This window comes from Typha latifolia, chromosome 7 (assembly GCF_019914945.1).
Source record: "Typha latifolia isolate L0001 chromosome 7, TyphaL0001v2, whole genome shotgun sequence".
NCBI lineage: Eukaryota > Viridiplantae > Streptophyta > Magnoliopsida > Poales > Typhaceae > Typha > Typha latifolia.
Window position 1 is genome coordinate 503,345 of NC_133092.1, and position 26,885 is coordinate 530,229.

A 26,885-nucleotide genomic window follows, 5' to 3' on the forward strand; every position below is an offset into this window, starting at 1 on the left:
ACTCAGTAGAAAACTACAAGTACTTTCCCTTACGTATCTAGCTTGCGGATCAAAGAAGCAGACACCATGAACGACCTCTTCTCCCATGGCTCCTTCAAGAAGTACACCGACCTAAAGCACCAAGTCCACCTCGACGATATCGAGTCAGGCCCTGCCCGGATGGCGGAGTCCGGCCAAGAAAGCATTAACCTTGACATCTTCTTCGATGACGTTGAAAAAGTCAAGGACGACCTCCGCAGCCTCGAGCAACTCTACCGCCGTCTCCAAGAAACCAACGAGGAGACCAAAAGGACCCACGATGCCAAGACCGTAAAATCCCTGCGGTCGCGCATGGACGTCGACGTCGAGCAAGTACTCCGCCTCGCCAAGACCGTGAAAGCCAAGCTCGAGGCTCTCGACAGGTCCAACGCGGCCAACCGCAGGCTCCCGGGCTGCGGCCCAGGGTCCTCCGCAGACAGGACGCGCACGTCGGTCGTGTCCGGCCTTGGCAAAAAGCTCAAGGACATCATTGATAATTTCCAAGGCCTCAGGGCCAGGATCAATTCCGAATATAGAGAGACGGTGGCCCGGCAGTACTACACGGTCACCGGAGAGCGGGCGGACAATGAGAAGATCGAGGCGATGATATCTTCTGGCGAGAGCGAGGCGTTCTTGCAGAAGGCGATTCAGGAGCAGGGGCGCGGCCAGGTGCTCGACGTAGTGATGGAGATGCAGGAGAGGCATGATGCAGTGAAGGAGATAGAGAAGAGCTTGGTGGAGCTGCACCAGGTGTTCTTGGACATGGCCGCATTGGTGGAGGCGCAGGGGCAGCAGCTTAATGACATTGAGAGCCATGTCGCTCATGCGAGCTCGTTTGTTAGGAGAGGAGCCGTGGAGCTTGAGACGGCGAGGGAGTACCAGAAGGGATCGAGGAAGTGGATGTGTATCGCCATTGTCGCCGGGACGGTGCTCGTCATCGTTATATTGCTGCCTGTCTTGATGACTCTCACGCGGTAGAAGCCGCCGGAAATTTTTTGGTGTGATGCTAAATATTTAAAAGGATCGAGTCGTGTGTGATGGATCTCTTGGTCCCCGATTTCCAAAATTTGGAGCATTTCTGTTTTAATGATCTTATCTTCTTTTAGAAATAGTTTTCATACATTTCAAAAAAGCACCAGTGGTCTAGTGGTAGAATAGTACCCTGCCACGGTATAGACCCGGGTTCGATTCCCGGCTGGTGCAATAAAATCTTTTTTTCTTTTCTTTTTCTCACTCCTATTAGAAGTATATTACTATATGTCCTCATAAGAATTACAACTTTACAGAAGAGTATGCAAACCTCCAGGAATAATTCGATCCTAACGTCCAGATTCAGAAATATCCTGCAAGAAGAGAAGACGCCAGACTTTGTTATGTACAGGAGTTTCTATGCTATCATAATGGTAAAGTCAACTGGTCCAGCTATGGTTAGTTCATAGATGAGACGTCAACAGCTAAATGCAGCAGACGATTCAATGTAGATGATTCTCTTAAAAAAAAGAATATGCCTTACATGGCCCGTCACAATATCGGGATCCAAATCTGACATTATTTCTCCATCTTCTATCTCAGCATCTGTCAGTGTGAGAGCCTTCTGAAGCTTCCTGTGGCAAAATATCTCAACCTCAGCCATGAAAATGGCATTTACAGGTCGGTGATCAGAAAGTTTCAACTCAACTCTTCTGTAATTTAAGAGCTTCACGCCTTTTCCAAATGAAAGGATACGATCACACCTGACAAACCAACTAAAGTTTGTATCATGTTCAAGGAAACAACCAAAGGAAACTGATAACAGATGAAGTATATGAATCATCTGATCTCATAGATGTTTTGAAGCTAGTATCTGATGCATCTTGAAGGTAATTATTCTGAACGGTAAAAGAAAAGTTTTGCTAGGACCAAGTAACATCATGCTCATACCATGCTGGAGATCTCCTGCTACCCCTTTGATCATCTCCAATATATTTGTCTGAATTAATCTCGTACTTGTATGTAGGGGGAAAGTTGATAACACCTTCAGACCACCCATCAAAAGCACGCCCCTTTTTCAACTCACGCTTTAACTTCAGTAAAGAGTAAGAAAGTTAAGTCAAGTCCTATTTTGGATTAGTTTGTTTTCCAACTCTTGTCATAATAATGATGGGAATCACTGTCTCATGAGAACAAAACATAAACTTACCTGGTCCTTCTCAGCCAACATAGACCAGTCCTTTTTGGCGATGTGCTCATGTGTGCTCTTATATGACAAATCAATGCGGTAATTTAAATCTCCAAGCCAGAATATTCTTCTACAAATTGTCATTAATATAGACTGATGTTAAAAGGAAGTCAGACAAGTAGTACATAGAAGGAAAAGTTGGGAGGAAACTGATTGCAGATTTCTCAACAACACCAATGGAAAGTAAATCACAAACCAAGAGTTACGGGATAATATCATATTGCAAGATGTACTGTAAGATGCAATAAAGAGTAGGTAATTCTCGTGAAGGTAACAATGTAACGTGAAACAAACCATTCATCGGTCATCTTTTTATGGTCTATGGAACTAAAATTAGCAATCAAAGTTTGTGCATCAAATGATAAGACTAACTTAACATCATTAAATTAGATAAATGAATATTATATAGCATACATGGTTTGCAAAAGGAATATATCTACACGGAAAAGCAGAATACTCATTACCATAACAATAGTCTTCTTGAATAAAACTGTCTTATGACAATAATTAAAAGAAACATAATACCGACACCCTAGAAAGGCGACAGAACAAGGAAAGAACACATTCCTCCTTAAGAGTTCATTAAGCGGGATAAAGTTCCACTTACTCATGATCATGAATAGTTTTAGGCAATCCAACACTGGCAACTGTACCAAATTGTGTTCTGCGGTGAATTTCTTGCACATCTGTGTTTCTTCGAAGTTCATCTCCAACTTTTTCACCTGCTGACAGGTGGCTACATACAAAGCAAAAGAGTGTCTGATATATAGACATGCTGACTGATATTGAACCCTGGAGCACATTAAACTCTAGATAAACATTCCACATCGAAATTATACTTCAGTAAACTCTATTTTCTTACATTGCAATTGAAACATATAAACCGCACATGTCAAATGCTATTAGTGAAAGAAAATGAATCGGGAATTTGCATCCAAACAGAGACAAAAGCTTTTGACCAGTGCTTCAACAGGTATCAACTATCAATGACTACAAGATTGAAGCAACATGTAGTACCAGTAATCCGGAATCCTCCTTGTGAACACTCTAAGGAGGTTAGAGTAGCACATAAGCTAAAGACTTGAAAAAAATGACATCCCATTGCCTTTAATATCAGGGTTAAGTAAAAGGTGAACCAGTTATTTTGACAGGGTGCATGAGAATGAAGAAAGATATGCTCAAACTATAAGGGAGGAGAATCTGACCTTGTTGCCAATGTAACCCATGACTCCAACGCCAACAGTAGATACTTTCACGTTCTGAATGTGCTTCCTCAGGCTTCGACAAACCCATATTGACAAGAAAATCCCTACCATCTGCTTGCTTATGATCCTCACAAAAGGCGATCTTTTCTTTTTGTTTCTAAAGACATCCAGCTGGAGGTCAGGAACAAACCGTACCCCTAATGAAGCTTTGTGTTCCCCATGCACTGACTTGAAAGAGTCGCATGCTCTAAAGGATTTCACAGATCTAAGGGAAACTGAACTATTCATAGCATGTTTACTTAACAAGTTCAATGGTTGTTCAGGCCAAAGCAACCCAATCCTCTCTGAGCTGCTTAACATTTTGACTAGCTTCTTTTCTGTTGGACTCCCTGTTTCTAAACTAATGTCATCTGCCAATATAAAATGGTTACACCTATCCAACTTCTTGATTTTAAAACTCTTTTGCTGGTCAGGTTCCTCTTGTTGACAAGTATCAGTGTTAGAACTGCAGCTTGAAGTAGTATTACATTTTGGACTGCCTAATCTTGCAAGATGTTCATTGCTTTCCATCTGGAAACTGAATCGCCTTTCATCATCATCAGTATCACTATCAGTCTCAGGGAGTAATTCATCTAAAGTAACAGTAGCATCTTCTGATGGCTTGAATCTTGAAGGAGATGGAGGATCACTATAGCATTTATATTTTGGTTTTTCTGTTTGAATTCTATTTAGCGTCTTACGAATAAGACATTCCCATTTTGGAACTGGGCGGCTGTCCTCAGCACCAAATATGTTTCCCGCATTTAATGGAACAATCTCCTGTAGACTGTAAGGCAAAATACAGGGGACAAAAGAAAGGATGCTGAATAAGTCATCGAACTATTCTAAACATTTAAATTCCTAGAAAACAATAATTATAATATTTAATATTCTAACACTACTACTCACTTTTAAATAGACCTAAATTAATTGGGTGAAGATTTTATATTTTCAAATAACATATGAGTTTAGTAGGATTTAAACTCGGAGATATGCTCTAGTTCGATGTTAAGTCATCAATTAATTTGAAAACTTAATTCTTAGAAACTAATAATTTTTATATCTTATATCTAACAGTATATTATTGCCTGGATATATATTGCTATACTATAAGAATATTACATGTCATGGTCTTGTCTTGTGAAGTTGCATCAACCATTCGAACTCATACTTGTAGTGCTATTGGCAGTTTTCCACTAAAACCAAACAAATTTAACACTTGGCCATATAGGCCTGTTTGGTTGCCGAATAAGATAAAATGAAGACTTATCCCGAAATAAAATATTTTTTATCCTAATTTTTTATTAGGTGTTGGATTGCAAAAAGTATGATAATTAATGAAATAAAATATGAGATAACATGGTGTATAATTGCAATAATTAGGATAAGAGATAAAAATAGTTAAATTAACTTTATTATCCTCTTCCTAGTTTAATGTAAGTAGATATTTGTTATTTCTTTTTTTTAGAGAAATAGGTTTAAAGTTAAATAGAAATTATAATTTTATTTTGCAATAATTATCTTACGATATCATAATAATTTTTAGAACTTCTAGGTAAAAAATAATTAAATTTAACTATTAATTACATAATATAGATAGCATCACAAATATTACATATAAAATGCATAGGATTTACATACCCAAGCACATAAATATCAGCAGGCTCCTCCATATCTAGCCACTCTGTGATGTCTAGGCTATCTGGTGGAAGCTTTCCTCCAACATTCCAGGTACCTATACAAATCCTGCAGAATTGAATAATTTATTTCTCATAGAGATAGCACACATATTTAGCAAAAAAGAACCATATATTTGTACAAAAAAATAGCATCAAGAAGGGAGATATCAACATAGTAATATGCTTCTAACCTACCAAAAAGCTTGTAGATATCAACGATGGCCAATACTCCACATTGGATAACATACCTGAGTTCTTTGGTATTTATATACTGTGCACGCAGGGTCTCCGAGTTTCTTCTTCTTAACTTGTATGGGATACCCTCCAATTGTTCACCTGCACATGAAAGCCATTAAGCTATTGATGTGGAAATAACTATTGCCTAGGATCAAGTTCGTAACGTACAAGAGATACTCTCAGAAGGACACCATGTTTCCTTCACGTCCTAAAGCTAACTATTAAATTAAAGTTTCCAAGATTTTATCTGTTTCCAGGGTTCCTAAGGTTCTTGTATATTAAACTTCACAAGGTTTTCCCTTGGTATGAGTTGCCTAATTGTCAGGTATGCTTTGTTGAAATCAAAAAATTGAAAAACAGTGCCACTAAATTTAAGGTGTTAATATTGAAAAACTGCTTTTCAAGTTAATAAAGTGGGAGAAACGACACTAATTAGCTTACCTATATTCTTCAGAAACTGAAATGCAAAAATACAATCACAAGAAGGAATCTGCTCTACCATGTAGTAATTCTCAAAATAAACGAAAACCACAAGAATGAAAGTTCAAATGCATACTGATGGTCTCTGTCTGTAGCTCCCCAGGCCCTCTCTCCTCATCCCGCTCCCACTCACATGTCTCTACAATGAACAAAGCCACCACCTTTATCAAAAAACAAAAAACAAAAAAAAACAAAAAAGAAACAAAGCCCAAGCCGATACAGAGACACTGAGAAAAGTAAGGCACACCTTCACCAAAGTCACTCTCATTGTCTCCTTCGTCTGCGCTGAAGTCAGACTCCTTTGTGCTCATGTTAAGCCATTTCTTGAGAACAATTTTAGGCCAAAAGACCTGCAACCCAATAAGCTGGTAATAGCCCAAAAAATCTCCCCTTCCCCCAAAACCATTGCAAAACCAAGATAACAAGTAAAAGAAAGAGGACTAAAAGAAACCCACAGGAGCTTCTATAGTGGAAAGCAAGAAAATTTCTTGAGCTGGTCTTGTGGAGAGTAGGATGATAATACGAGTGTACGTACCTCTCCTGGCTTTCTTGACCTTTGCATCATTTGGTTCCTGAGGAGAACGAGTGAAATGGAAAAGGTTCTTCCTTCTACTCTCCGCTCGCAATTCTTAGATCCTCCCTGGTGAAGACCAACCAGACCATTAATGTAAAAGAGGAAGACCGGGTGGTTTAATAATTTGTGGGGCTAAATACATATTTACTTTTGTACTGAAATCACGTTACCGCAAACTTTATATTATAGGGAAATTGACATATAACATTTATTTTTACACAAAATCACGATTTTCGTCTTATATTTTTATTATTTTTAAATCAAGTCATATAATTTAGCAAATATGGCTAAAAAAAATACTTTGAATTACATTTAAACAAACACTATAAAATATTCCGTTAAATAAAAATATTTTTTTCTAAAATAACTAAATTACTTTTAATATAACTTAGTTAAGAGTACTTTATAATTATTTTAATATAGTTTATTTAATTCAGATGTTTAATTAAATTTAACTAACAGATTTAACGATAAAATATTTTTTGTATATATTCACTAAATTATAAAGCTCAATTTAAAAATAATAAAAATAAAATATAAACTATAATTTTGATAAAAATCATATTGTTATAAGAAATTTTTCTATTTTATAATACTTTATTTTTTATCTATGACTAAAATCTTTAGATTTTTCATCTAAATAGTGTTCGAGCCTTTTTAATTTAAAAATTATTGACTGGTTTGCATAAAAAACATTTTACCTATCTATATATATATTTTAAAATCACTACGACACTTCGCACATTCTGGATATATATTTATTTAAAATAAATCAAATTATTTAAATTATTTGATTATTTATTCATCTCTATTAACTATGCTTTTATTTATAATTTAGTTAAATTTACAGGAAAGAGTAATGAAACAAAACAAAATTAGAGGATAAGGTTAATTTGATCGAAGGTGTAACCGTAACTTGTGAAGATCATTAAAGGGAGTTAAAAAGGAAATAAAGGAGAGGAAGAGATAATTACAACCGACTTTCTTAGTAATAGAACGTTTACTTACATGTGTCTGTCTTTTTTCTTAAAAAGATTTTTGCTTTTCTTTCTAATATCCAAATATTTTTATATCTTATTCAGCATGCTAAGGCTTAGAAATATAATAGAAATATTAAATTCCACCTGCTTTTCGAAGTGGCATGATACGTGTGATCCGTTTACATTACTTTGCCACATGATTCTCATGCATGACAGTAATAAAAAGAATTAATGATTGACGTGCAGTTAAAAGACGTCCGAATGCAATTAAATGCACTTAGTAACGTTTAGCCAACATTTATCCACCTAAAAACGTACGGAAAAAGATCTTCTACAATAAGGTAAGTGTATTAGAAAATGAATAGCTAGCATTGCCCATGTACCACTCCTAATGTGCAGGAAAAACAAAGAAAACGAGCATGACAGGATGTAAACACAATTTCTAGCTCTAACTTTGATACAATATTAACTCAACTACTACTTTAAAATTTTAAATTATTAAATAATAATATTTTTATATTTAATATTTTAATAAAATTATGCACATGTATTTAAAATTGTTTAGATGATAAAAAAAATCTAACATTCTTCTCGCCTCCTGCTTTCTATTTTGAATGATATTATGGCCCCAAGAACTCCTTGTATCATACAATATCCATCAGATTCCTAGAAGATGAGATTTTGACCATAGTATGAGGACTACTTTTCCAAATGGATATTCAGAAAAGTCATGCATGCGTGAATCGTGGGGGAAAATAAAACTCACTTTCTTGTAGATGATGGAATGCAAATTGGTTCCTTGCACATATGACTACTAGAGCAAGGGCTATAATGCGACCAAATGGCTAACATTCTAAAATCTGAGTAAGATATCAACAAGATCTTTGGTCAAAAAAGATATCAACAAGATCTTTGGTCAAAAAAGATATCAACAAGATCCCTCACAGTACAGAAACAATGAACAATTACCAGGGGATATTGTTAACTAATACCTCGAAATTAATGACCTGAGCAAATTAAATATCTGACACCATAAATTGAAGCCTCAAACTCGGGAAAAATTAGGGAACGCATACAAGTAAAATTAGCCGCCTTAATAAAATGCTCCCTTTTTTCAAACTAATCGTCTTAGCCGACGCTAATATAGGTGCATAGACTTAATTCTTGCTTTGAAGAAGAAAAGGTTGAATCTTCTGAGTCCGGATAACCTGATTGGATCATACTCTCTTTCCATTATTCTAGTTTACTTAGTCATTACTGAAGAGACGAAAGAATAGAACACGGCACTACTTTATCGTGTTCACAGAAAAGGGATGGGACACGTTCTTTTGCTGCGAATAGGCCACTTGCCCGATGATCGATTACCTAACATAATTAGGATATGGTCGAAAGCTTGGAAATTAGCACTGTACGAAGTCAATTCAATAAGCATAGCATTTTCTTAAACCATAATCACGAAGCAAAAGAATGTGTTGACAGACCAATCACCATTCATTCCGAATGAAAGGACGAAGGTTCTCTTAGCTTTATTCGCTTTATGTCTACTTTGCTTGCTAATTTATATAAGAGGGAAAGAGTAGTAGAGAGAAAAGCTCACCTTATTTTTTCTTCGTCGTCTTCCCAGTCTCTGTGCTCTCCCACAGTAAGCATCACTGGCCTATCCGGACTTTATAGTCGCCGATGTCGAGTGCTTCGTCGACACGTGTCCATGATGATCTAAGTCTTACCGCTTCATAGCGAGCAAACGGTCGAGCTTCCGCTGCAAGACAAATGGACGAATGCGATGTCAGGATTGGTACTTCTTGGAGGCTTTTTCTTTTTTTTTTCTTTTTTTATGAAAGCTACTTCTTGGAAGTTGATGAGGATCTCATCTCCCCCATTATATAAACGCAGGGAGAGATGACGACCTCGCATCTCTTCCGCTCTATCGACTGGCCAACACGAAATAGCTTTGCACGGCCACTCAGCACTTGGCAGTTGGCACGCCTCCTGCACCCTTTTTGGGGATTTCCAATAGAGCTGCTTACCTGCATACTAGTAGGAGAGCTCTCTGATTAAATCTAGAAAGATCACAGTTTAGACTTCTGTAGTTAAAATAGATATATAAAAATAACGGAGAGTTGACATTGTAGGGATAGAGGGGCATAGGTGTCCGATGCATTGCCACAAATCAAGGCTGTTCACTAATTCGTCAAACTTAAGAAAAGAAAAAATAAATTAAATTGTCGAACCACAGTCGTCAGCAAGCGTAGAGTCATCATCTTCTCAAACAAATTTGTTGTTAAGTTCTTAGTATATTTGAACCGGAAAGTATTTCAATGTAGGTTCCTACGGACAGCATTGCCGATCATGAGATGATGCACTGGCTGCAAGATATTGGGTAATGAATAGAGAAAAGAGAAAAAAAATATTGCCTTCTCTAATAGGATTGGAATTCGAAAATGACCCTCAACGACCTTTATGAGCAGATGAAACAAGCACGATTGTGAGTCACGAACTACTGATAATGATCGCAACAGTGAGGAGGTGGACAAAAAACATATCTTGATATGATTACTGCAACGCCATTGATACATTCACAATGTACGTTACTTCCAAGCTTTGAACTCTCCATGCATTTTGAGTCAAAAACAAACAGAGTTGTTAAAATGTTCCTCCGAAAAGACACCACATATTCCAAAGCTGCACTTTCATGCGCAAGAGGTAAGAAAGCTTTCATGTCAAGATCCAGAAATGAAAGGAAAATTTATAAAAGAAAGAAATAGCATAGATCATCAAGCCAGCGAAGATTAAAAAGAATAGCATTCAAATGGCACTAGACTTATATTGGCAGATCATCCTGAGTTTGTATAGAATCTAGTCATCTAGATATCATTCATGGGGGGAAAATGATGGCGTAATTCTTTTGCTCTTTTAGATGGAATTCCTGGGCGATTTCAAATCAACGCATACAATTCATTACCTCAATGATTGCAGCAAATATATCCTTATTTATATTCAAGATTGATGAGCTTAGCCATACAATCATGAAAGTACACATACAAAGCTGTAAGTAATGCAGCAAGAAAACAAGGTTGATCACAAGCAACATGTTTCGTAATGCATAACTTCAAGTAACCATAAATATTATGCTTGATGTTGGTGTCAGATTGACATTGGCCATACAAAACAATTTAACTATACTTCATAGAAGCAACTATTAGAGTATAATAGCAATGGAGAAAATATTTGAATATGGAAAGTGTACAACCCAAAAGATATCTTTGTGCTTACTGACACTCTGGTGCCACGATTTGTTTAACCTTATGGTTGCAATGCACCACTAACTTCTCAAGACAATTTGATCATCCTCAGAAAGTATATGAAGGATTATCAAGTCAATTTCACGCTTTAACTAGAACAATTTCAACTTCAACTGAACCTAAGAGCAAATATCTACTTGTTCTGGTTGTCCACAAATTTTATTCAACTAGAATCATTAAACAGATGGCTGAGGCTATCTGTATACAGTCGTTGCACATGTGTGCCATGGTTTTTAGATAAATGGATTACTTTTCCTGTTCTCCCTTAATCCTTTTATCCTTCTTTGATCAAGACTTCGATCGGCATGTCAGGCTGCTCATAACTAGCATTAATATGTGTGACAACATAGACAAGCATAAAGTTGATTTGAACACATTAGAGCTTAAGGAAGATACCTTAAGAGATAGTCGATCCAACAAAAACCTGAACCATTATACAGTTCTGAAGGTCTTTTCATCAGATCAAGAAATACCCTTGTTATAACTTGGGAACTTCCAGCAACACAAACATAGTCTATGTTCCTAAAATAAGTACTTCCTTTCCCTCCTTTTACCATCACATATTAAGAAGATCAAATGACTGGCGCTAGCATTGCTGAGGATACATTGATAACTACAGAATGATCACACAAGTATCTTCACCTCAGTAACGTCATATGCTCTTACATGCAGGCTACAAACCATAGCATGTGCACAATCAAAATAACCAATGCCGATCTGATCATGTTTATCTGCTTTCTCACATACTGAGAACAGAATATAACAGTGTACCCCGTAGCAAATGGTAATGAGTGACAACTCCAAGTTCTAGCTAAAGAAAGCAATTACATGTCACAAAGTTGTACCCCAAAACAAGATACCTAGGGAAATATCAGTTTTGCTGGAACATTTGTCCCTAGGAAATTTGTCTTAAATTAGCTGACAAGCTATCTTAGAAAAGCTCCTAAGCCATCATATAAGCACAGAATTGCATCTAAGAATGTAAGGAGACAATGTTGAAAATTTGAAAAAACAGATGCTTTTAGGTCTTGCAAGCATCTAGCCTTCTCTGGCTACTAAACTGAGTGAACGTTAGGTTGTGGGATCTGGAATGATTTAAGGAATACCTCTTAATAGTAAAGTGATACATGGACGCGAGCTCTATCTCAAAAATCAAAATGTAGGGAAACAAACTAAGTTAATTAAGTGAGATGATCTGGGTTCTTCTTTTACCAATCAATAACTCCACCATTCACCATTACAAACATTGTGAACTATGAAGGAAACCTCATGGAATAAATATACAAATATACCCTGGGCTATTATTTTAGACAAATAAGCTCTGGGCTATTATTTTTTTGTCATTCATTACTCGACATATAAATTACTCTCAGATTCTACCAAAATGCCCTTAAATTAAGAGTTATATTATATGTATATAGATATATAGATTCATCTCATTTGCCAGATTCTCCAAACTCCAGATTTATCGTCTAATTGCTTTTTACTAGCCTAATTCTTATTTCATCAAAAGGATACAATACTACTGGACTATCAATCACATAAGAAATACACTCATCTAACCGATATTAACAGAGTGTCCTACCAATTTATTAGCAAGATGCCAAGATCACATTGACGTATATGATCAAAACAGAACAAGTTAATCACAAAACAATGCAGATTTACCCTAGGAATTACACTATCAATAGAGGAGGAATCAGAACGACGAAAGAATATTTCAGTGAAGATAACTTAAATCCACAAAATCGCCTAAATGCATACTATCGAAAACCCTGATGAAGCCAGCAGTAATACATCAAATTTAAAGAGATAATAGAACAACACACCACAAGATCCGACGAGATCAGGCGGCGAGGAAGAGAAAGGAGATGAGGAAGAATGCCTCCGAGTTCATCTCCTTGATCTCTTGATCTCCAGAACCAGTTCCGCGATCGACTTCCCTCTTGCCCCATTCTCCTCCCCTTCCTTTCGCTCTCTTCTCCATCTCTAGGATTTCGAGGAGAAGGATTCGAATAAGAAAGGGTTTCGCGGTTTATATAGGGACGAGGGGTTTCGCGCGATTCTTTTAGTTTGCATAAACTAAAAATGCGGACCCGCAATTTAATTTTCTTACAGTCCGCACGTGGCCATCTATCTGGTTGTCGCATATATAATTTATGCGAGCATCCGGAAATAGAAGAAATGAGTTCTTTACAGTTGGAGCCATCTATCCCAAATTACCCTTTTGCCCTTGCCAACCTCTCGCTTGTTGGGCCTAAACATGGGCATTAATTAAATAGTCCAGCATATATAAATTGGCCCATAGCAAAATGTTATCCAACGAATTAATAAATATGTTAGTAAAAGATAATTAATTGACCCACATACTATTCGTTTTTTTTGAGAAATATTATTTTCCAATAAATTAATTTATCATAATAACAATTTAATGTCTACTTCGATTCTGGAGCACAATTGACGTGATGGTTTTAGCTCATCACCTTGTCAAAATGGTATGGCTCCAACGTCTATATAGATAAACTTATGCATCTTGACATATGGATATAAATAGGGAAAATGATGTGGAACTAACTTATTTCGAGGAATAGTTTTTTTTTTATTTTTAAATATTTTAAATAATAGTTGATGGAATAGATGTGAAACGGATTGAGCGTTAAAGATCGCATTCTACCTCCAGTATCAAAAGATAACAATGCATTAATTTAAATTGCTGGGATAAATAACTATACAACACGAGTCTTTTTAATTATAACTAAATTAGTCCATCAACACACCTATAAATAAGTTGAAAAAGGTTTTGAAGTATTTGCATGGGATGGTTAGATTTGGAATATTTATTATTACGAGGATCACATAACCAAACAAATAGTTTTCACCTTAATTTTCCATCCATCCAACCAATTTGGTAGTTGCCAGTATTAATTCCAAGTTAGTGTAACAGAGAAGACTAACTATAACCATCTTAAATTATACACATCAATTCAGATATATAACTCCTAGAAGATTGAGATTCCAGGGTGTGACCATTGATGGGTAGAGCCCAAAATAAAATACTACAGAGAGAATTTTAAATAACAGTTTGTGGTTTTGATAATTATTACAAGCCTTTGAGCTATCTTTATTCTGCCTCAATCCTTTTCGCCTATAGTTTTTATATCACACTCTGTATTGATTTAAACGTAACTAAGCTGCTCTACCATAAAGATAGATAGTAAAGAGTTTTAAGCCTTAATGGCTTTCCCTCCCTCCTCCTTAATTATCATTCCTGTCATCCTCCATTTTGAACCATCAACAAGAAAGATGTAAAGAGTTTAAAGAACCCACACCTTGTAACTTAATGAATACTTATACTGTTAGCATGGATGATTCATTATAAAATACAATCTGAGAAATTATCAGCTATGCTTACAAACTCTTTACAAATAATATAATTTATCAGTTCTTGATTGTTTCTCTCTTTCACCTCATAACTACAGAAAAGATCAGCAAATTCCGAGAACCTTAGAATTTATAAACCATATATTAATTTACTCAAAAGAATGTGCAATTAAGAAGGAAGTTCTTAGAAAGGCAACAAAAAAAATTAGATGGCTATTGTTGTCACTGCAGATGCTACCATATTAAATATGAGTGGTTGGGGTAAAAGGCATTAATTCTTTAACAAACCTAGTTCAACAATTAAAATTGTTCATGGAAAGCAACTTTCTAGCGACGAACAAGCAACATCACTGGTGAACGTGGCGTTGGATTAAGCTATCATAATCTATGAGGTTGCATTTTTCTTTTGTTGGTCTCTCTATTTGGAAAGAAAAAAAAAATAGACGGTGTCTCAATCGATATCATTAAAATTCGTAATTCAAAATTACTAATATAATATGAATCCTAAATATGTATAAAATGACAATACCCAAGTCCTCATTTACTTAAGAAATACGGCCAGTTATAAAATAAATATTTTTTTAGGAATAGTTATTCTTAAATTTATATTCTAAATAAGAGTATAATAATTAATTTTAATGTGATATAAAATGAATAAAAAGTAGAAAAAATCTTTTTTATTTTTTATAAAATTATCATGAATGTTTTCTATTTGATATAAATTAGATTGACGGAATAAATTTTTTAAAGTAAAATAGTAATTAGGTTAGTGTGTGTGATATAAAATATAGTTTTGATATGTATTGGTATTTTAGAATAAAGTTATTATAATATTTTGATATTATTTTAGAATAAAAGGTTATATTTTAGAATTAAAAAAAGAAGGTTATATGTGAAATAAACGACGACCGAGAAAATTATTAATTATCTCTAAGTTCTCTTTACTTTCGAGGTCCTCGGCAGCCAGTAGTATAACTAAGGCTTTTAATTTTTAAAGACATGGCTATCAAAATGGTACATAGAAGTATTAATAATTTAATATTCGCGTGAAAAGATAGTCCTCTATTTGCTCAAATGTCAAAAGGAAAATAGGAAAGTTGATGAGATTAAACTGTTCGTCTACCAATCTAGGGACTATATTACATGCAACCCATACAGCCACGTAAGTTATAGCTACTTGCCGAATATTTTATTTAGTCTAGTCAGGGCAAATAAAACGATCAGCTTTTAATATGAATACCATTAGTCAACATTATACTAGAGATGACATCTTAACCGTCTTCTCACCTTCGTTTTTAGTTATAATCATCGATCCACTATTAATATATATATATATATATATACATTATCACCTTGATGATTGTTACCGAAAGATGGTGTTAGCTAAACATACGTGACACTCTTTATTTTCTCTAAAATAACGATAAAATAATGTTTAATAGTAATTTTAAATTGATAATGTGACACTCGTATTTATTTATTAATAAATAAACACGAGCTTAGGTGGTAGGACCTGGATGATATAACTCGGGAGAAACTTTTTGGGCGTCATTTTCGCACACGTTCAATTAGCCATTAAAATCCAAACCATCAAACAGTTGAACCACTATACTGTTTGGCCAATTATAATAATAATAATGATAATAATAATAATTATTATTATTAAGAAAATGAGAAGTAAAAGAGTGATAAAAATAAAAAGAAGAAACTGTAAATGGATAATATGATGCCGCATCATCTTATTTACAGAGTATTGTTGTGAATAGCTAGCATTTCTCAATAACAATTAGAATTACCCCTTTTTTTTCCCCTAACAAAGTTATTCATATGGGCAAAGGTTAATGGCCATTTAGCTAGCTCGCATCTCCTTCCACACTTATAAATACGCGTGGTTCCGTAGCTAGCTAACAGCCTAACCTACATCAAGAAAAGAAAAGAAAAGGAGCAGTTTTAATTTCCACTGCACCAAAAAGAGAGACAAAAATGGCTTTTCCATTATCATGGGTTCCAAGAACCCTACTCTCTCCAATCCAAAACTACCCTGAATTCCTCCTCGCCATCGCTTGCTTCCTCATCCTCAGCCGCCTTAGTAGTCGGCAAAGCCGGCTGCCGGTGACCTGGCCGGTGGTCGGCATGCTCCCCTCCGTCCTAGGCAACTGCGACCGCTTACACGACTGGATCACCGACGTCCTCCGCCTAAGCGGCTGCACCTTCGTGCTCAAGGGCCCGTGGTCGTCCTTCGGCGACGTCATCATGACCTGCGACCCGGCCAACGTCAACCACGTCTTCACCGCCAACTTCGCCAACTACCCGAAAGGTGGCGACTTCGCCAAGATATTCGGCGTCCTCGGCAACGGCATCTTCAACGCCGACGGCAAGTCCTGGGCTTTTCAACGGAAGAAAGCCCACGGGCTCATAGCAAGCCCAAAGTTCAGAGAATTCGTCGCCAACTCCACCAGAGACAAGCTGGAGAGCTCTCTCATCCCTCTCCTCGATCACTTATCCCACGAGGGGAAAGAATTCGATCTCCAAGACGTGTTCTTGCGGCTCACCTTCGACACCACCGCGATGTTCGTCTTCGGCATCGACCCGGGCTGCCTCTCAATCGAGTTCCCGACCTTGGCGTTCGCGAAGGCCATGGACGACGCCGAGGAGATCTTGTTCTACCGCCACATCGCTCCCAAGGGTTGGCAAAATATAGAGAAAAGATTCAACTTTGGACATCACAAGAAGATGGAGAGAGCTAAGAAGGTGATAGACAAATGCATAGCCCAATATATATCCATAAAAAGAAAACTAACCAACGATGGAGACGATCTACTAACCTCCTACTTGGATTGCCAAGCTGAGGTGGGCAAAGACGGCGCTGCCTTCGAGAACTTCCTCAGAGACACGGCCTTCAACTTTATGGTAGCCGGGAGGGACACGACCAGCTCAGCCCTGACGTGGTTCTTTTATTTACTATCCAAAAATCCACACGTGGAGGCTAAAATAGTGCAAGAGCTCAAATTGCATGCACCCAAGAACCCTAGCTTCCCCAGTTCAACTCAGCTACGTGAAATGACATACTTGCATGCAGCTCTCTGTGAGTCCCTAAGGCTATATCCTCCCGTTCCTTTCGAGCACAAGGAGGCGAGCAGCCACGACGTGCTACCGAGCGGCATCGAGATCAGCCCCAGGAGGAGGTTGCTCTTATCTTTGTATGCAATGGCGAGAGTGGAAGGGATATGGGGCAAAGATTGCATGGAATTCAAACCCGAGAGGTGGTTGTCGGAGTCCGGTAGGATTCGCCACGAGCCGTCGTATAAGTTCCTCACGTTCAACTCTGGGCCGAGGACTTGTTTAGGGAAGGACATGGCCATGATGCAGCTCAAAGCCGTCGCCGCCGCCATGGTCTCCCGATTTCAAATTAGGGTAGCCAATGACTTCGTCGTGAAGCCCAAGTTGTCGATAATTCTCCACATGAAGGGTGGCCTCAAGGTGACGGTGAAGAAGAGGGAAGGTTATAGTGGGTTCCATATCTAGCTATAATTTGATTTGGATATCTACTTGGTGACTTAATAAGATTAAACTGAATGCATGTTACAACTTCAAAAAGAAGATTATTAGTTTTATTAATTTATATGAGCTTTGTAATACTATTAAGAAGTAAATCTTGTGGTGTGTGTTGTAATCTACAATTGCTTCCATGCATTAGTATGCTTCTTCTTCTTCTTCTTTTAAGAAATGCAATATTATGATATGTCAAATATTTATCATTTGGTAACCTATAAACTATAAAATAAATTCTCACTCCTTTTTACGGTATTGATAAACGTCAAATATATGAATACTCACTAATTATTTTTCGACGGGAAAATTTAACGGATAACTACCATAAGAGACATTTTAAGAGTTTCTATAATTAAGGTGGTTAATATGGCATGAAAATAGATAAGTGAGGGGGGTTATGTAAAAATCGTCAATAGTTCATGGGGTTTAGGTATAACAAACAATAAATGTGAAGTTTAGAATACTCTAATGACTAATTAATTAAGGGCTATCGCATAGTATTGGTCCAACTCTGCTAATTGAGTCTTAATGGGTCCTTCTTGGATTTGGTCTCATCTCTTGTGAGATAACCTCAGAATATATATTTTTTTAAACAAAAAACCTGGACGAGACCATACTCAAGGAGTGAAATTTTAAGTTAACAGCATCAAAATTTTCTCAATCTGGTAGAGTTGGTATATAATATTGGGGCATAAACTTCAGGGAAAGTTGTTATTGGGTTGGACAATTTAGGATTTAATTAATTGTAAGATTATAGGCATAATACAAAGGAACATGCATAGTGACAACCTATCTATTAGGTTTTGGGGCTCCATGGATAAGAAAGAGGCACCAAAACTGAGAGATTATAATAAATTAAGGTTAGATAGCTACACTTAAAGCCATATCAATATAGATGCACGAATAACAATGCCTTCCTAAGCTGGCAAGCCTACAGGTGAGCTTAATTTGTTCTCCATTTGAAGATTTATTAAGTACACAACCTATTTAATTAAATAGGAAAATTTTCTTCTATATTTTGTATATAATTTTTATATGATACCCTGAGTTATTGAATATTATTACAATATTTGTACGCATCCTAGTATTTTAAATCCTCAAACTTGTACCTTATTGCTTGGTTTCTTCCTACTAACATTTAATAATGCAAATGTGGTTGAATAGACTTTCATCCACCTATTAATGCTCTCCAAAACCAAGAGTAGTGTTGTGGTAATCTAGTGGCAAAAGGTATCTTTTGCTTAATTTTTCAGTAAAAAGACGTTGACAAAATATTTTTAACTCCAAATAAATCCTCTCAGTAATTAATCAAATGATAATATACCACTTGGTAATGCCAATAAGATAGTACTTAGTTGATCAAAAGAACTCAACAAAAATTACAACTTAGTAGTTACTGTATAATATTTAGAAAATAGAAGTTACAGGAGAGTGTCACAATATTATTCTGCCTTTAACTGGGCGTCTAACTGAGCCAAGACACATAATATAATAATAAATGTAGAGATTGTGAATTAGTAAGATCGTACTATTATATATCATTTTTAATAGTTTAGGTCAAGCAATGAAAACTTATGATTTTAGATATAATTATTCACCTCTTTCTTTGGGCATTGGCATCCTTAGTATTAAATATATTTAGTTGGCCCTTCACAACTCACAAGCTTTCACGTGTGTCTTTAATTAGAGGTCAATTTTTATTAAAGAAAATAATCCTCAGAAATGTCATAAAAAAATTTGATAGACATGGAATAAATAATATAAATAGAACGTTCATCGAGGAAAGTTAAGAGGCTATAAATAATGTGTTATATAGTTCATTGTGTTTGGCCAAAATTAAATTAGTTGGTGATGTGTTTTATTACAAGCCTCCCCCAACCAGGTGAGGTGTTTTTAAGCAAGAGAATCAAAGTGAAAGGGAAATGTTTCATAATTTCTATGGAAATGTCTTAAAATTTATACAAATGCATTGAAATAATAAAGTATATATACATATAATTTTTTTACTCTAACTATTACGATTATATTCTCAAAGGTTTTATTTTCCACCACCAATAATATTCTAACAACCTGATATAAAAATTAATCTCTTGATCACTCATTTTTATTCAAAATAAATTCATATTCATCCTCTGAAATCATAACCCAGCATCACATTGTACTATTGAAATTTAAAAATACCATTTTTTTTCTTATGAAATATTTAAAATATTACTATCTCCATACTTACATTAGGGTGTTATAGTAATGCAGGGATAAAAAAGTGTAATTAACTTTTAAATTTATCTTGTCACACTGTCATATTACCGTCCAAATCAATGAACTAGCCGAGCTCCTTCCTTTCCATTTAGTTAAAATTAAAAAATAAAATGTTTCCCATTTATCACTGCTATTAATTTTTTTAAATAAATAACTAATAATTATATATAATAGATAAACTGCTAATAAAATTAATATTTTATATGGCATTTTTATCTAAAAAAGAAACATTAAAAATATAAAAATAGTATAATTTAAGGGCCAAATTCCCGAGACGATGTCTCGTGTGGGTACGGTCAAAAAGGAAAAGGACAAAGCCCAAGCCCCTTAATAAAAGCTCGGACTACCCTTCATTACTGAACCGTGCCATGCCATTGCCATTGCTATTGCTATTGCTATTGCTATTACTATTACCATTGCCATTGCCATTGCCATTGCCATTGCCACCCCAATAATTTTTATACCCACTAAAAACTAGGCGACCTGGTCCCAGTTTTCTTTTCTTTTTTCCTTCTTTCATTGAATCATTTATTTTCTATATAAATTACCCTTCTTTAGCCCAACTCCCCAAACCCCCTCCACTATTCTTCTCTCGGTAATCCAACCCTCCATCAACTATTCTAATATCTTTTTACCCCTCCCTCTTTTTTAAGTTTTTACCCCCTCATAACAGTCACAATAGTACTTATTGAGGAGGGGTAACTTTAACTAAGTTAGCAAATGGGAGAGGAGAGAGGGAGAGGAAAATTTTAAGGCCCATTTCAGCATCCCAAAACTTGGAAATGGGTGTTGCTCTACTCCACTCCTCTTACTTTCTCACATTTCCCTAAGCTTTGCCCTCTCCCTCTCTCTTTATCATCAAATTTTTTTTTACCTTCCCAAGAAGAGGGGTTGCAGCTTGGCAAGGATTCTGACCCATTTGTGCCAGAGGACACATGGAATAGGTGGGCGAAATGGCAATTATGGGCACCAAGGTTTGAGTTATGGGTAGAGGGTATTGAGGGGGTATTTGGGAAAAATTGGATGGAGATTTTAGGAATTTGGGTACTGTGATTAGTAGTTAACATGGCTAGTTATTACCACTCCCAAAAGCAGTGTCAGTGGGCTTGATATTGAGATGGCCCATTCATATCAGCCCAACCTATTAATGGTATTTAATTAGGAAAAAATAGAGGAGATTAGAAGTTGTAGGTGATGGTTTGCAACAATGGTCATAATAGAGTACAAAAAGAAAAGAAAAGAAAAGAAAAACAAACGAAGGTCTGGATTAGGGCAAGATAAAGGCTACTTTGACCAGATTATGTTTCAAGTCACGAATCTTTTTTTTAAAGACCAAGCACTGGACTCTGGAGTGGATGGCTATGATTGGAGCATGCTAATATGTTATCAAATATCACTGTTAGTAGATTCCCTCCTCTACTTAGTAATAGTAGTAGTAGTATTAGTAGGAGTGCAATAATGAGGCATTAGGGCATCCCTTTGGGGATGGAGACAAAGCAAGCAGCCGAAGGCCACGTGAGTCAGTTTTAAGTTAGATTTTTCTGGGACAAAATCAGTAAGATTTTGACATCAATTAACATCCTAAAATAGAAGTAACATTACTATATAGCGTCCAAAATTGGTTTTCCGGAAAATATATAGCTTGCCAAAAAAAAAAGTGCATATATTTTTGCCTCCAAGAACAAAGAGGAGTAAGCAGTAGTATAAATAAGAATGATAAGAGAGAGAGAAAGAGACACCATTGCCTGCGCTTCCGGGCTCCATATGACTCTTGGGTGAAGCTTAAGCAGGCTCTTCGCTTCGCCACTAATCTACGCCTCTCTCATATGGTCAGCTCCTTCTTCCTTTGATCCTCCGCACACTTGGTAAGCGTACCTTACTTGCACTACTACTATTGCTGCTGCTCTCTTTCTTATTCTGATCACTCTTTTGTAGCTCTCTTCTTGTAGATTCCATCTATAGTGTCCACCGTTGCCATCAAGTAAGCAAGTTTTTATCCCCATCTTTACCATCTCCTGTTCAAAGAAGCTTTCTTTCACTACCAAGTAGTAAGAAGTACCGCCACCATGCTCAAATGCTCAAGAATATCGCTCTTGTTTAGTGTTTGAAATCTTCTCCTTTTTGTAGTTGGTCACCATCTTCTATTGTTTCCATAGTGCAATAGGCTCTCAGAAGCACTCCAGATGTTGCAAATGGTGTTTTCTTGTTAAACTTGAACTCCACCTTCATCATAGTAGTAGTTATCGCCACCGCCACCGCCACCTCAACTAGAGAAGAGAAACACAAACGAGGAAATCCATGACTACAACCATTGAACAAATCTTCCTCCCATTTCTATTGATCACCTTCTTCTCCATCTTCACCCCAATACTTTCCCTCACCCCAGATGGCAAAGCTCTCCTCTCCCTCTTAGAAACATCCATCACCACATCACCTTCTCTCCTCCCCTCATGGGACCCGTCCCACCAAAACCCTTGCTCATGGCAAGGCATCACCTGCTCACCTCAAGGCAGAGTCATCTCTATCTCCCTCCCAAATACCTTCCTTAATCTTTCTTCTTTTCCCTCACAGCTCTCCTCCCTCTCCTCTCTCCAACTCCTTAATCTCTCCTCAACCAATATATCAGGACCCATTCCCCCTTCTCTTGGCTCTCTCTCCTCTCTTCGCCTTCTTGACCTCTCCTCCAACTCCCTCTCTGGCCCCATTCCTCCCCAACTTGGATCTTTAACCTCTCTACAGTTCCTACTCCTCAACTCCAACCACCTCACTGGTTCCATCCCACCTGCATTATCCAATCTCACCTCTCTGCAAGTCCTCTGCCTTCAAGACAACCTCCTCAACGGCTCAATCCCATCCCAACTTGGTTCTTTAGTCTCTCTTCAGCAGTTTCGTATTGGCGGCAACCCGTCTCTCACCGGGGAAATCCCACCGCAGCTCGGGCTGCTTATAAATCTCACCACCTTTGGGGCCGCCGCCACCGGTCTCTCCGGGCCGATTCCACTGGAGTTTGGCAAACTAGTAAATTTGCAGACATTGGCTCTATATGATACTGATGTCTCTGGCCCAATACCGCCTACATTGGGCTCATGCTTGGAGCTCAGGAATGTCTATCTGCACATGAACAAGATCAGTGGCTCCATTCCGCTCGAATTGGGTAGACTACAGAAGCTCACAAGCCTGCTTCTGTGGGGTAATTTGATCACGGGATCGATACCCAGTGAGCTTTCAAACTGCTCATCGCTGGTGGTGCTTGACCTCTCTGCTAATAAGCTTTCTGGGAAAATTCCAGGTGAGCTCGGGAAGTTATCAATATTGGAAGAGCTCCATCTTTCAGATAATATGCTTTCAGGTCCTATCCCTGATGACCTAAGCAACTGCAGTAGCTTGACTGCGCTGCAACTGGACAAGAATGCATTGTCTGGTTCCATTCCATGGCAGATTGGCAACTTGAAGTTCTTGCAGAGTCTCTTCTTGTGGGGCAACTCAATTTCGGGCATGATTCCTCCATCATTTGGGAACTGCAGCGAGCTATATGCGCTGGATCTCTCCAAGAACAAGCTTACAGGGAGTATCCCAGATGAGATATTCGGTCTAAAGAAGCTATCCAAGCTTCTTCTCTTGGGGAATTCCTTAACCGGCGAACTGCCGCGTAGTGTCTCCAATTGCCAATCTTTAGTGAGGCTGAGACTTGGAGAGAATCAGCTCTCTGGTGAGATCCCAAAGGATATTGGTAAGCTGCAAAACCTTGTGTTCTTGGATCTGTATACTAATCATTTATCTGGTAGATTGCCTATTGAGATCGCCAACATCACCGTTTTGGAGCTGCTGGATGTGCACAACAATCATTTCACAGGGGATATCCCTCCGCAACTGGGAGATTTGATGAACTTGGAGCAGCTTGATCTTAGCCAGAATAGCTTCACTGGAGAAATCCCTTTGAGCTTTGGCAATTTCAGTTATCTGAATAAGCTCATTCTGAACAACAATTTGCTCACTGGGTCATTACCGAAATCTATGAGCAACTTGCAGAAACTGACCATGCTTGATTTGAGCAAGAATAGTTTATCAGGTCCAATTCCTCCTGAAATTGGCTTCTTGAAGAGCTTGAGCATTAGCTTAGATTTGAGCTCTAACAAACTTGAGGGAGAATTACCTGAGGAGATTTCTGGTCTCACACAGTTACAGTCATTGGATCTTTCAAACAATATGCTCTCTGGGAGGATTACAGTATTGGCAATGCTTGCAAGTTTGACATCTCTCAACATCTCATATAACAACTTCTCTGGGCCAATTCCTGTGACTCCATTCTTTCGCACACTATCGGCCAATTCCTATGTTCAGAATCCAAGTCTCTGTGAGTCTTTTGATGGGTATACTTGTTCATCGGACCTAGTGCGCAGAACTGCTCTCACATCCATCAGAATAGTAGCTCTTGTCTGTGCTATCCTGGGCTCATTTGCGCTACTGTTTGGTGCAATTTTGATTCTGATAAATAGGAAGAGAAAACTAGCAGCAGAGAAAACAAAGAAATTATCTCCTGGAATGGATGATTTCTCCTACCCTTGGACCTTCATTCCATTTCAGAAACTAAACTTCACCATTGACAACATTTTGGATTGCTTGAAGGATGAAAATGTCATTGGAAAAGGATGCTCTGGAATTGTGTACAAAGCCGAGATGCCCAATGGGGAGATCATTGCTGTGAAGAAGCTCTGGAAGACAAAAAAGGAAGAGGAACCTGTAGATGCATTCGCAGCTGAGATTCAGATTCTCCGGCACATCAGGCATCGAAACATTGTCAAACTATTGGGTTATTGTTCGAATAGATGCAGCAGGCTCCTCCTTTACAATTACGTTCCCAATGGCAATCTGCAGCAGCTTCTGCAAGCGAATCGAAACTTGGATTGGGAAACAAGGTACAAAATCGCAATTGGGTCTGCACAAGGTTTAGCCTATCTTCACCATGATTGCGTTCCATCCATTCTTCACAGAGATGTTAAGTGCAACAACATACTATTGGATTCAAAGTGTGAAGCTTATTTGGCAGATTTTGGGTTGGCAAAGCTGATGAATACCCCAAATTTTCATCATGCCATGTCTAGGATAGCTGGTTCTTATGGTTATATAGCACCAGGCAAGTGATTTTTCATGAATTGTTGCAATTACATGCTCTTCATGTTTGATTTAATTGTACTGATGAAGCTTGTATGACTATGCAGAGTATAGTTATACCACAAATATAACAGAGAAGAGCGATGTGTATAGCTATGGTGTGGTTCTTCTGGAGATCTTAAGTGGACGGAGCGCCATAGAACCGACAGTTAGCGATGGCCTCCACATTGTCGAGTGGGTGAAGAAGAAGGTGGGGAGTTTGGAACCTGCAATGAATGTCTTGGACCCAAAGCTGAGAGGCATGGCTGATCAGATGGTGCAGGAGATGCTGCAAACACTGGGGATTGCCATGTTCTGTGTCAACTCATCCCCATCAGAGCGTCCTACCATGAAGGAAGTGGTGGCTTTGTTGACGGAGGTGAAGAGCCCACCTGAAGAATGGGGGAAGACTTCACAGCAGCCTCTCATGAAGCCTCCCAGAAGTGGCTGATAGATAGTTCTATTCTTTGCTCACTCTTCTGTTTTCAAATTTAGAGAGCTGTCTTGGTCATTTTTCGTTCATTCATCTAAGGATGCAAGGTTTTTATCAAGTTGGGAAGATGAGAGGATAAGAGCTTTTGGGTGTTTAATTTGATCGTGTTAGGATTGTACAGTTTCTTCACATTGCAGCCAACTCAGAATCTTTTAATGGAAATTGGAGCTAGTCTTCTCTTGCTAACTGTGATAGATCTTAAAAGAGAGAATCCAAGATACACAGTGTGAATTTTAAAGAGAAGAGTGATAGAGTTAGGATTGCTGTGATATGAAATAAATTTGTTAACTGATGAATCGTATCTATTCACATTTCAGCATTTGGTTACCTTTCATTTATGTCAGATATAAACGGAGAGAAAATAGGAATTCTTTTTTTAATCCTAATCTCTATCACAACTTTATGTTAATAGGCGACCAAAATGAGATTTAGCAAACTGTTGAATGCCCACAAACAGAGATATACAAATAATGGATACAAGTACGTAAAATAAGGAATTTTCTCATAAATGTGGCAAAAGATCCCAGCTTTATTCATCAAACATAGTTCAAAACTCTAAATGAAGAAGACCCACCTCACCTACTCATCCAACTGCTTGAGTTCCGCCTTGAGCTGCTCCATCTTGAGCCCCATCGATCTCTGCAGCGCCATCCTCTCCTTCTCCGGCAGCTTCGCGAGCAACCCATCGAACATGTCGAGCACAACCTTCACGGCATCACGAGCGCACTCCGCTTCCTCATTGAAGTACACCGTCTCCTTCGACTCCAGAGCCGCGTCGATCTCCTCTCGCGCCTCCGCGAACTTGGCATTGATCTCGTCCACCTCGTTGCTGTGATCGATCGATTCTCCATTGCTGAAACTACGGCGGAACCCGAAGCGAGCGCTCAAATAAGTCGCAGGAAACTCGTCGAACAGCTGGTGGGCAGAGCGAAAAGTTGAGATGGGTAGGAAGCAAAGGTGATGTTTTGGGGGTTGTAGGGGAATTCTTGGGAGAGATGGCGATATGGGTCTTGCAGAGCATCGAAGAGGGTATTGGGAGATGGACTTTTGGAGAAGAGATCGAGCGTTTCGTTGCATCTTTTCCTCGAGGTTTTTGTTAGAAGTGGGGAGAGAGAGAGAGAGAGAGAGAGGCACTGAAAGACGGTGGAAATCAACAATTTGGATTTCGTTGTGTTCGGTGTCAAAAGGAGCGACAGTGGCTTCTACAAGTTGGGGAAAAAGAGATTCCATAAGCCCATGGGCTTTCTAGATGGGCTTACTAGATGGGAACTAATAATAAGTTAAACATTGTACTCTTCTCCATCTATATTATTCAAC

At 37.8% G+C, this 26,885-nt stretch overlaps 5 protein-coding genes and 1 non-coding gene across 10 annotated transcripts; 4 read left to right on the top strand and 2 right to left on the bottom strand.

The window, feature by feature from the left end:
- Position 1: 1 nt before the first annotated feature.
- LOC140792063 (syntaxin-124-like) lies at positions 2-1,095 on the top strand. The gene has a single exon (XM_073142876.1). The coding sequence runs from the start codon at positions 67-69 to the stop codon at positions 994-996; it is 930 nt and encodes a 309-aa protein (XP_072998977.1). The 5' UTR covers positions 2-66; the 3' UTR covers positions 997-1,095.
- On the bottom strand, positions 1,094-9,159 carry LOC140792060 (type IV inositol polyphosphate 5-phosphatase 3-like). Of its 3 annotated transcripts, none has more exons than XM_073142870.1 (12): positions 9,028-9,159; positions 6,412-6,516; positions 6,124-6,226; positions 5,953-6,015; positions 5,408-5,495; positions 5,122-5,226; positions 3,442-4,267; positions 2,844-3,028; positions 2,198-2,306; positions 1,939-2,081; positions 1,532-1,751; positions 1,094-1,361 (listed from the first exon to the last, which is right to left on the bottom strand). In XM_073142870.1, the coding sequence occupies exons 2-12, from the start codon at positions 6,439-6,441 to the stop codon at positions 1,338-1,340; spliced, it is 1,896 nt and encodes a 631-aa protein (XP_072998971.1). In that variant the 5' UTR covers positions 6,442-6,516; positions 9,028-9,159; the 3' UTR covers positions 1,094-1,337. The 3 variants fall into 3 exon arrangements, with proteins under 3 accessions (XP_072998971.1, XP_072998972.1, XP_072998973.1); XM_073142871.1 differs by lacking the exon at positions 9,028-9,159 and adding an exon at positions 8,423-8,459; XM_073142872.1 differs by lacking the exons at positions 6,124-6,226; positions 6,412-6,516; positions 9,028-9,159 and having other exon boundaries at positions 5,122-5,215; positions 5,953-5,984.
- TRNAG-GCC (transfer RNA glycine (anticodon GCC)) lies at positions 1,151-1,221 on the top strand. Its single transcript has one exon. It is a non-coding gene; the product is annotated as a tRNA-Gly (tRNA).
- A 6,876-nt stretch (positions 9,160-16,035) lies between the features above and the next one.
- Positions 16,036-17,837, top strand: LOC140792670 (noroxomaritidine synthase-like). Its single transcript, XM_073143796.1, has one exon. It carries the CDS (start codon positions 16,097-16,099, stop codon positions 17,636-17,638), a length of 1,542 nt encoding a protein of 513 aa, XP_072999897.1. The 5' UTR covers positions 16,036-16,096; the 3' UTR covers positions 17,639-17,837.
- Positions 17,838-21,537: 3,700 nt separating this feature from the next.
- Positions 21,538-25,754, top strand: LOC140792487 (uncharacterized). 2 transcript variants are annotated; one of them, XM_073143527.1, is made up of 3 exons: positions 21,538-21,789; positions 21,860-25,058; positions 25,144-25,754. In XM_073143527.1, exons 2-3 carry the CDS (start codon positions 22,223-22,225, stop codon positions 25,524-25,526), a joined length of 3,219 nt encoding a protein of 1,072 aa, XP_072999628.1. In that variant the 5' UTR covers positions 21,538-21,789; positions 21,860-22,222; the 3' UTR covers positions 25,527-25,754. The 2 variants fall into 2 exon arrangements, with proteins under 2 accessions (XP_072999628.1, XP_072999627.1); XM_073143526.1 differs by having other exon boundaries at positions 21,675-21,789; positions 21,874-25,058.
- On the bottom strand, positions 22,590-26,722 carry LOC140792489 (embryogenesis-like protein). Of its 2 annotated transcripts, none has more exons than XM_073143529.1 (2): positions 26,148-26,722; positions 22,590-24,805 (listed from the first exon to the last, which is right to left on the bottom strand). In XM_073143529.1, the coding sequence occupies exon 1, from the start codon at positions 26,643-26,645 to the stop codon at positions 26,148-26,150; it is 498 nt and encodes a 165-aa protein (XP_072999630.1). In that variant the 5' UTR covers positions 26,646-26,722; the 3' UTR covers positions 22,590-24,805. The 2 variants fall into 2 exon arrangements, with proteins under 2 accessions (XP_072999630.1, XP_072999631.1); XM_073143530.1 differs by lacking the exon at positions 22,590-24,805 and adding an exon at positions 25,417-25,554.
- Positions 26,723-26,885: the final 163 nt, after the last annotated feature.

What these genes read in the sequence shown, in the direction of transcription:
- LOC140792487 (XM_073143527.1), top strand. Translation starts at nt 22,223, where the DNA reads ATGACTACAACCATTGAACAAATCTTCCTCCCATTTCTATTGATCACC. An exon ending in TTATGGTTATATAGCACCAG is followed by an intron (nt 25,059 to 25,143) that starts GCAAGTGATTTT and finishes ATGACTATGCAG; the next exon opens with AGTATAGTTATACCACAAAT.
- LOC140792670 (XM_073143796.1), top strand. Translation starts at nt 16,097, where the DNA reads ATGGCTTTTCCATTATCATGGGTTCCAAGAACCCTACTCTCTCCAATC.
- LOC140792489 (XM_073143529.1), bottom strand. Translation starts at nt 26,645, where the DNA reads ATGCAACGAAACGCTCGATCTCTTCTCCAAAAGTCCATCTCCCAATAC.
- LOC140792060 (XM_073142870.1), bottom strand. Translation starts at nt 6,441, where the DNA reads ATGATGCAAAGGTCAAGAAAGCCAGGAGAG. An exon ending in GGTCAAGAAAGCCAGGAGAG is followed by an intron (nt 6,227 to 6,411) that starts GTACGTACACTC and finishes ATTGGGTTGCAG; the next exon opens with GTCTTTTGGCCTAAAATTGT. An exon ending in GCTGATATTTATGTGCTTGG is followed by an intron (nt 4,268 to 5,121) that starts GTATGTAAATCC and finishes TTTGCCTTACAG; the next exon opens with TCTACAGGAGATTGTTCCAT.
- LOC140792063 (XM_073142876.1), top strand. Translation starts at nt 67, where the DNA reads ATGAACGACCTCTTCTCCCATGGCTCCTTCAAGAAGTACACCGACCTA.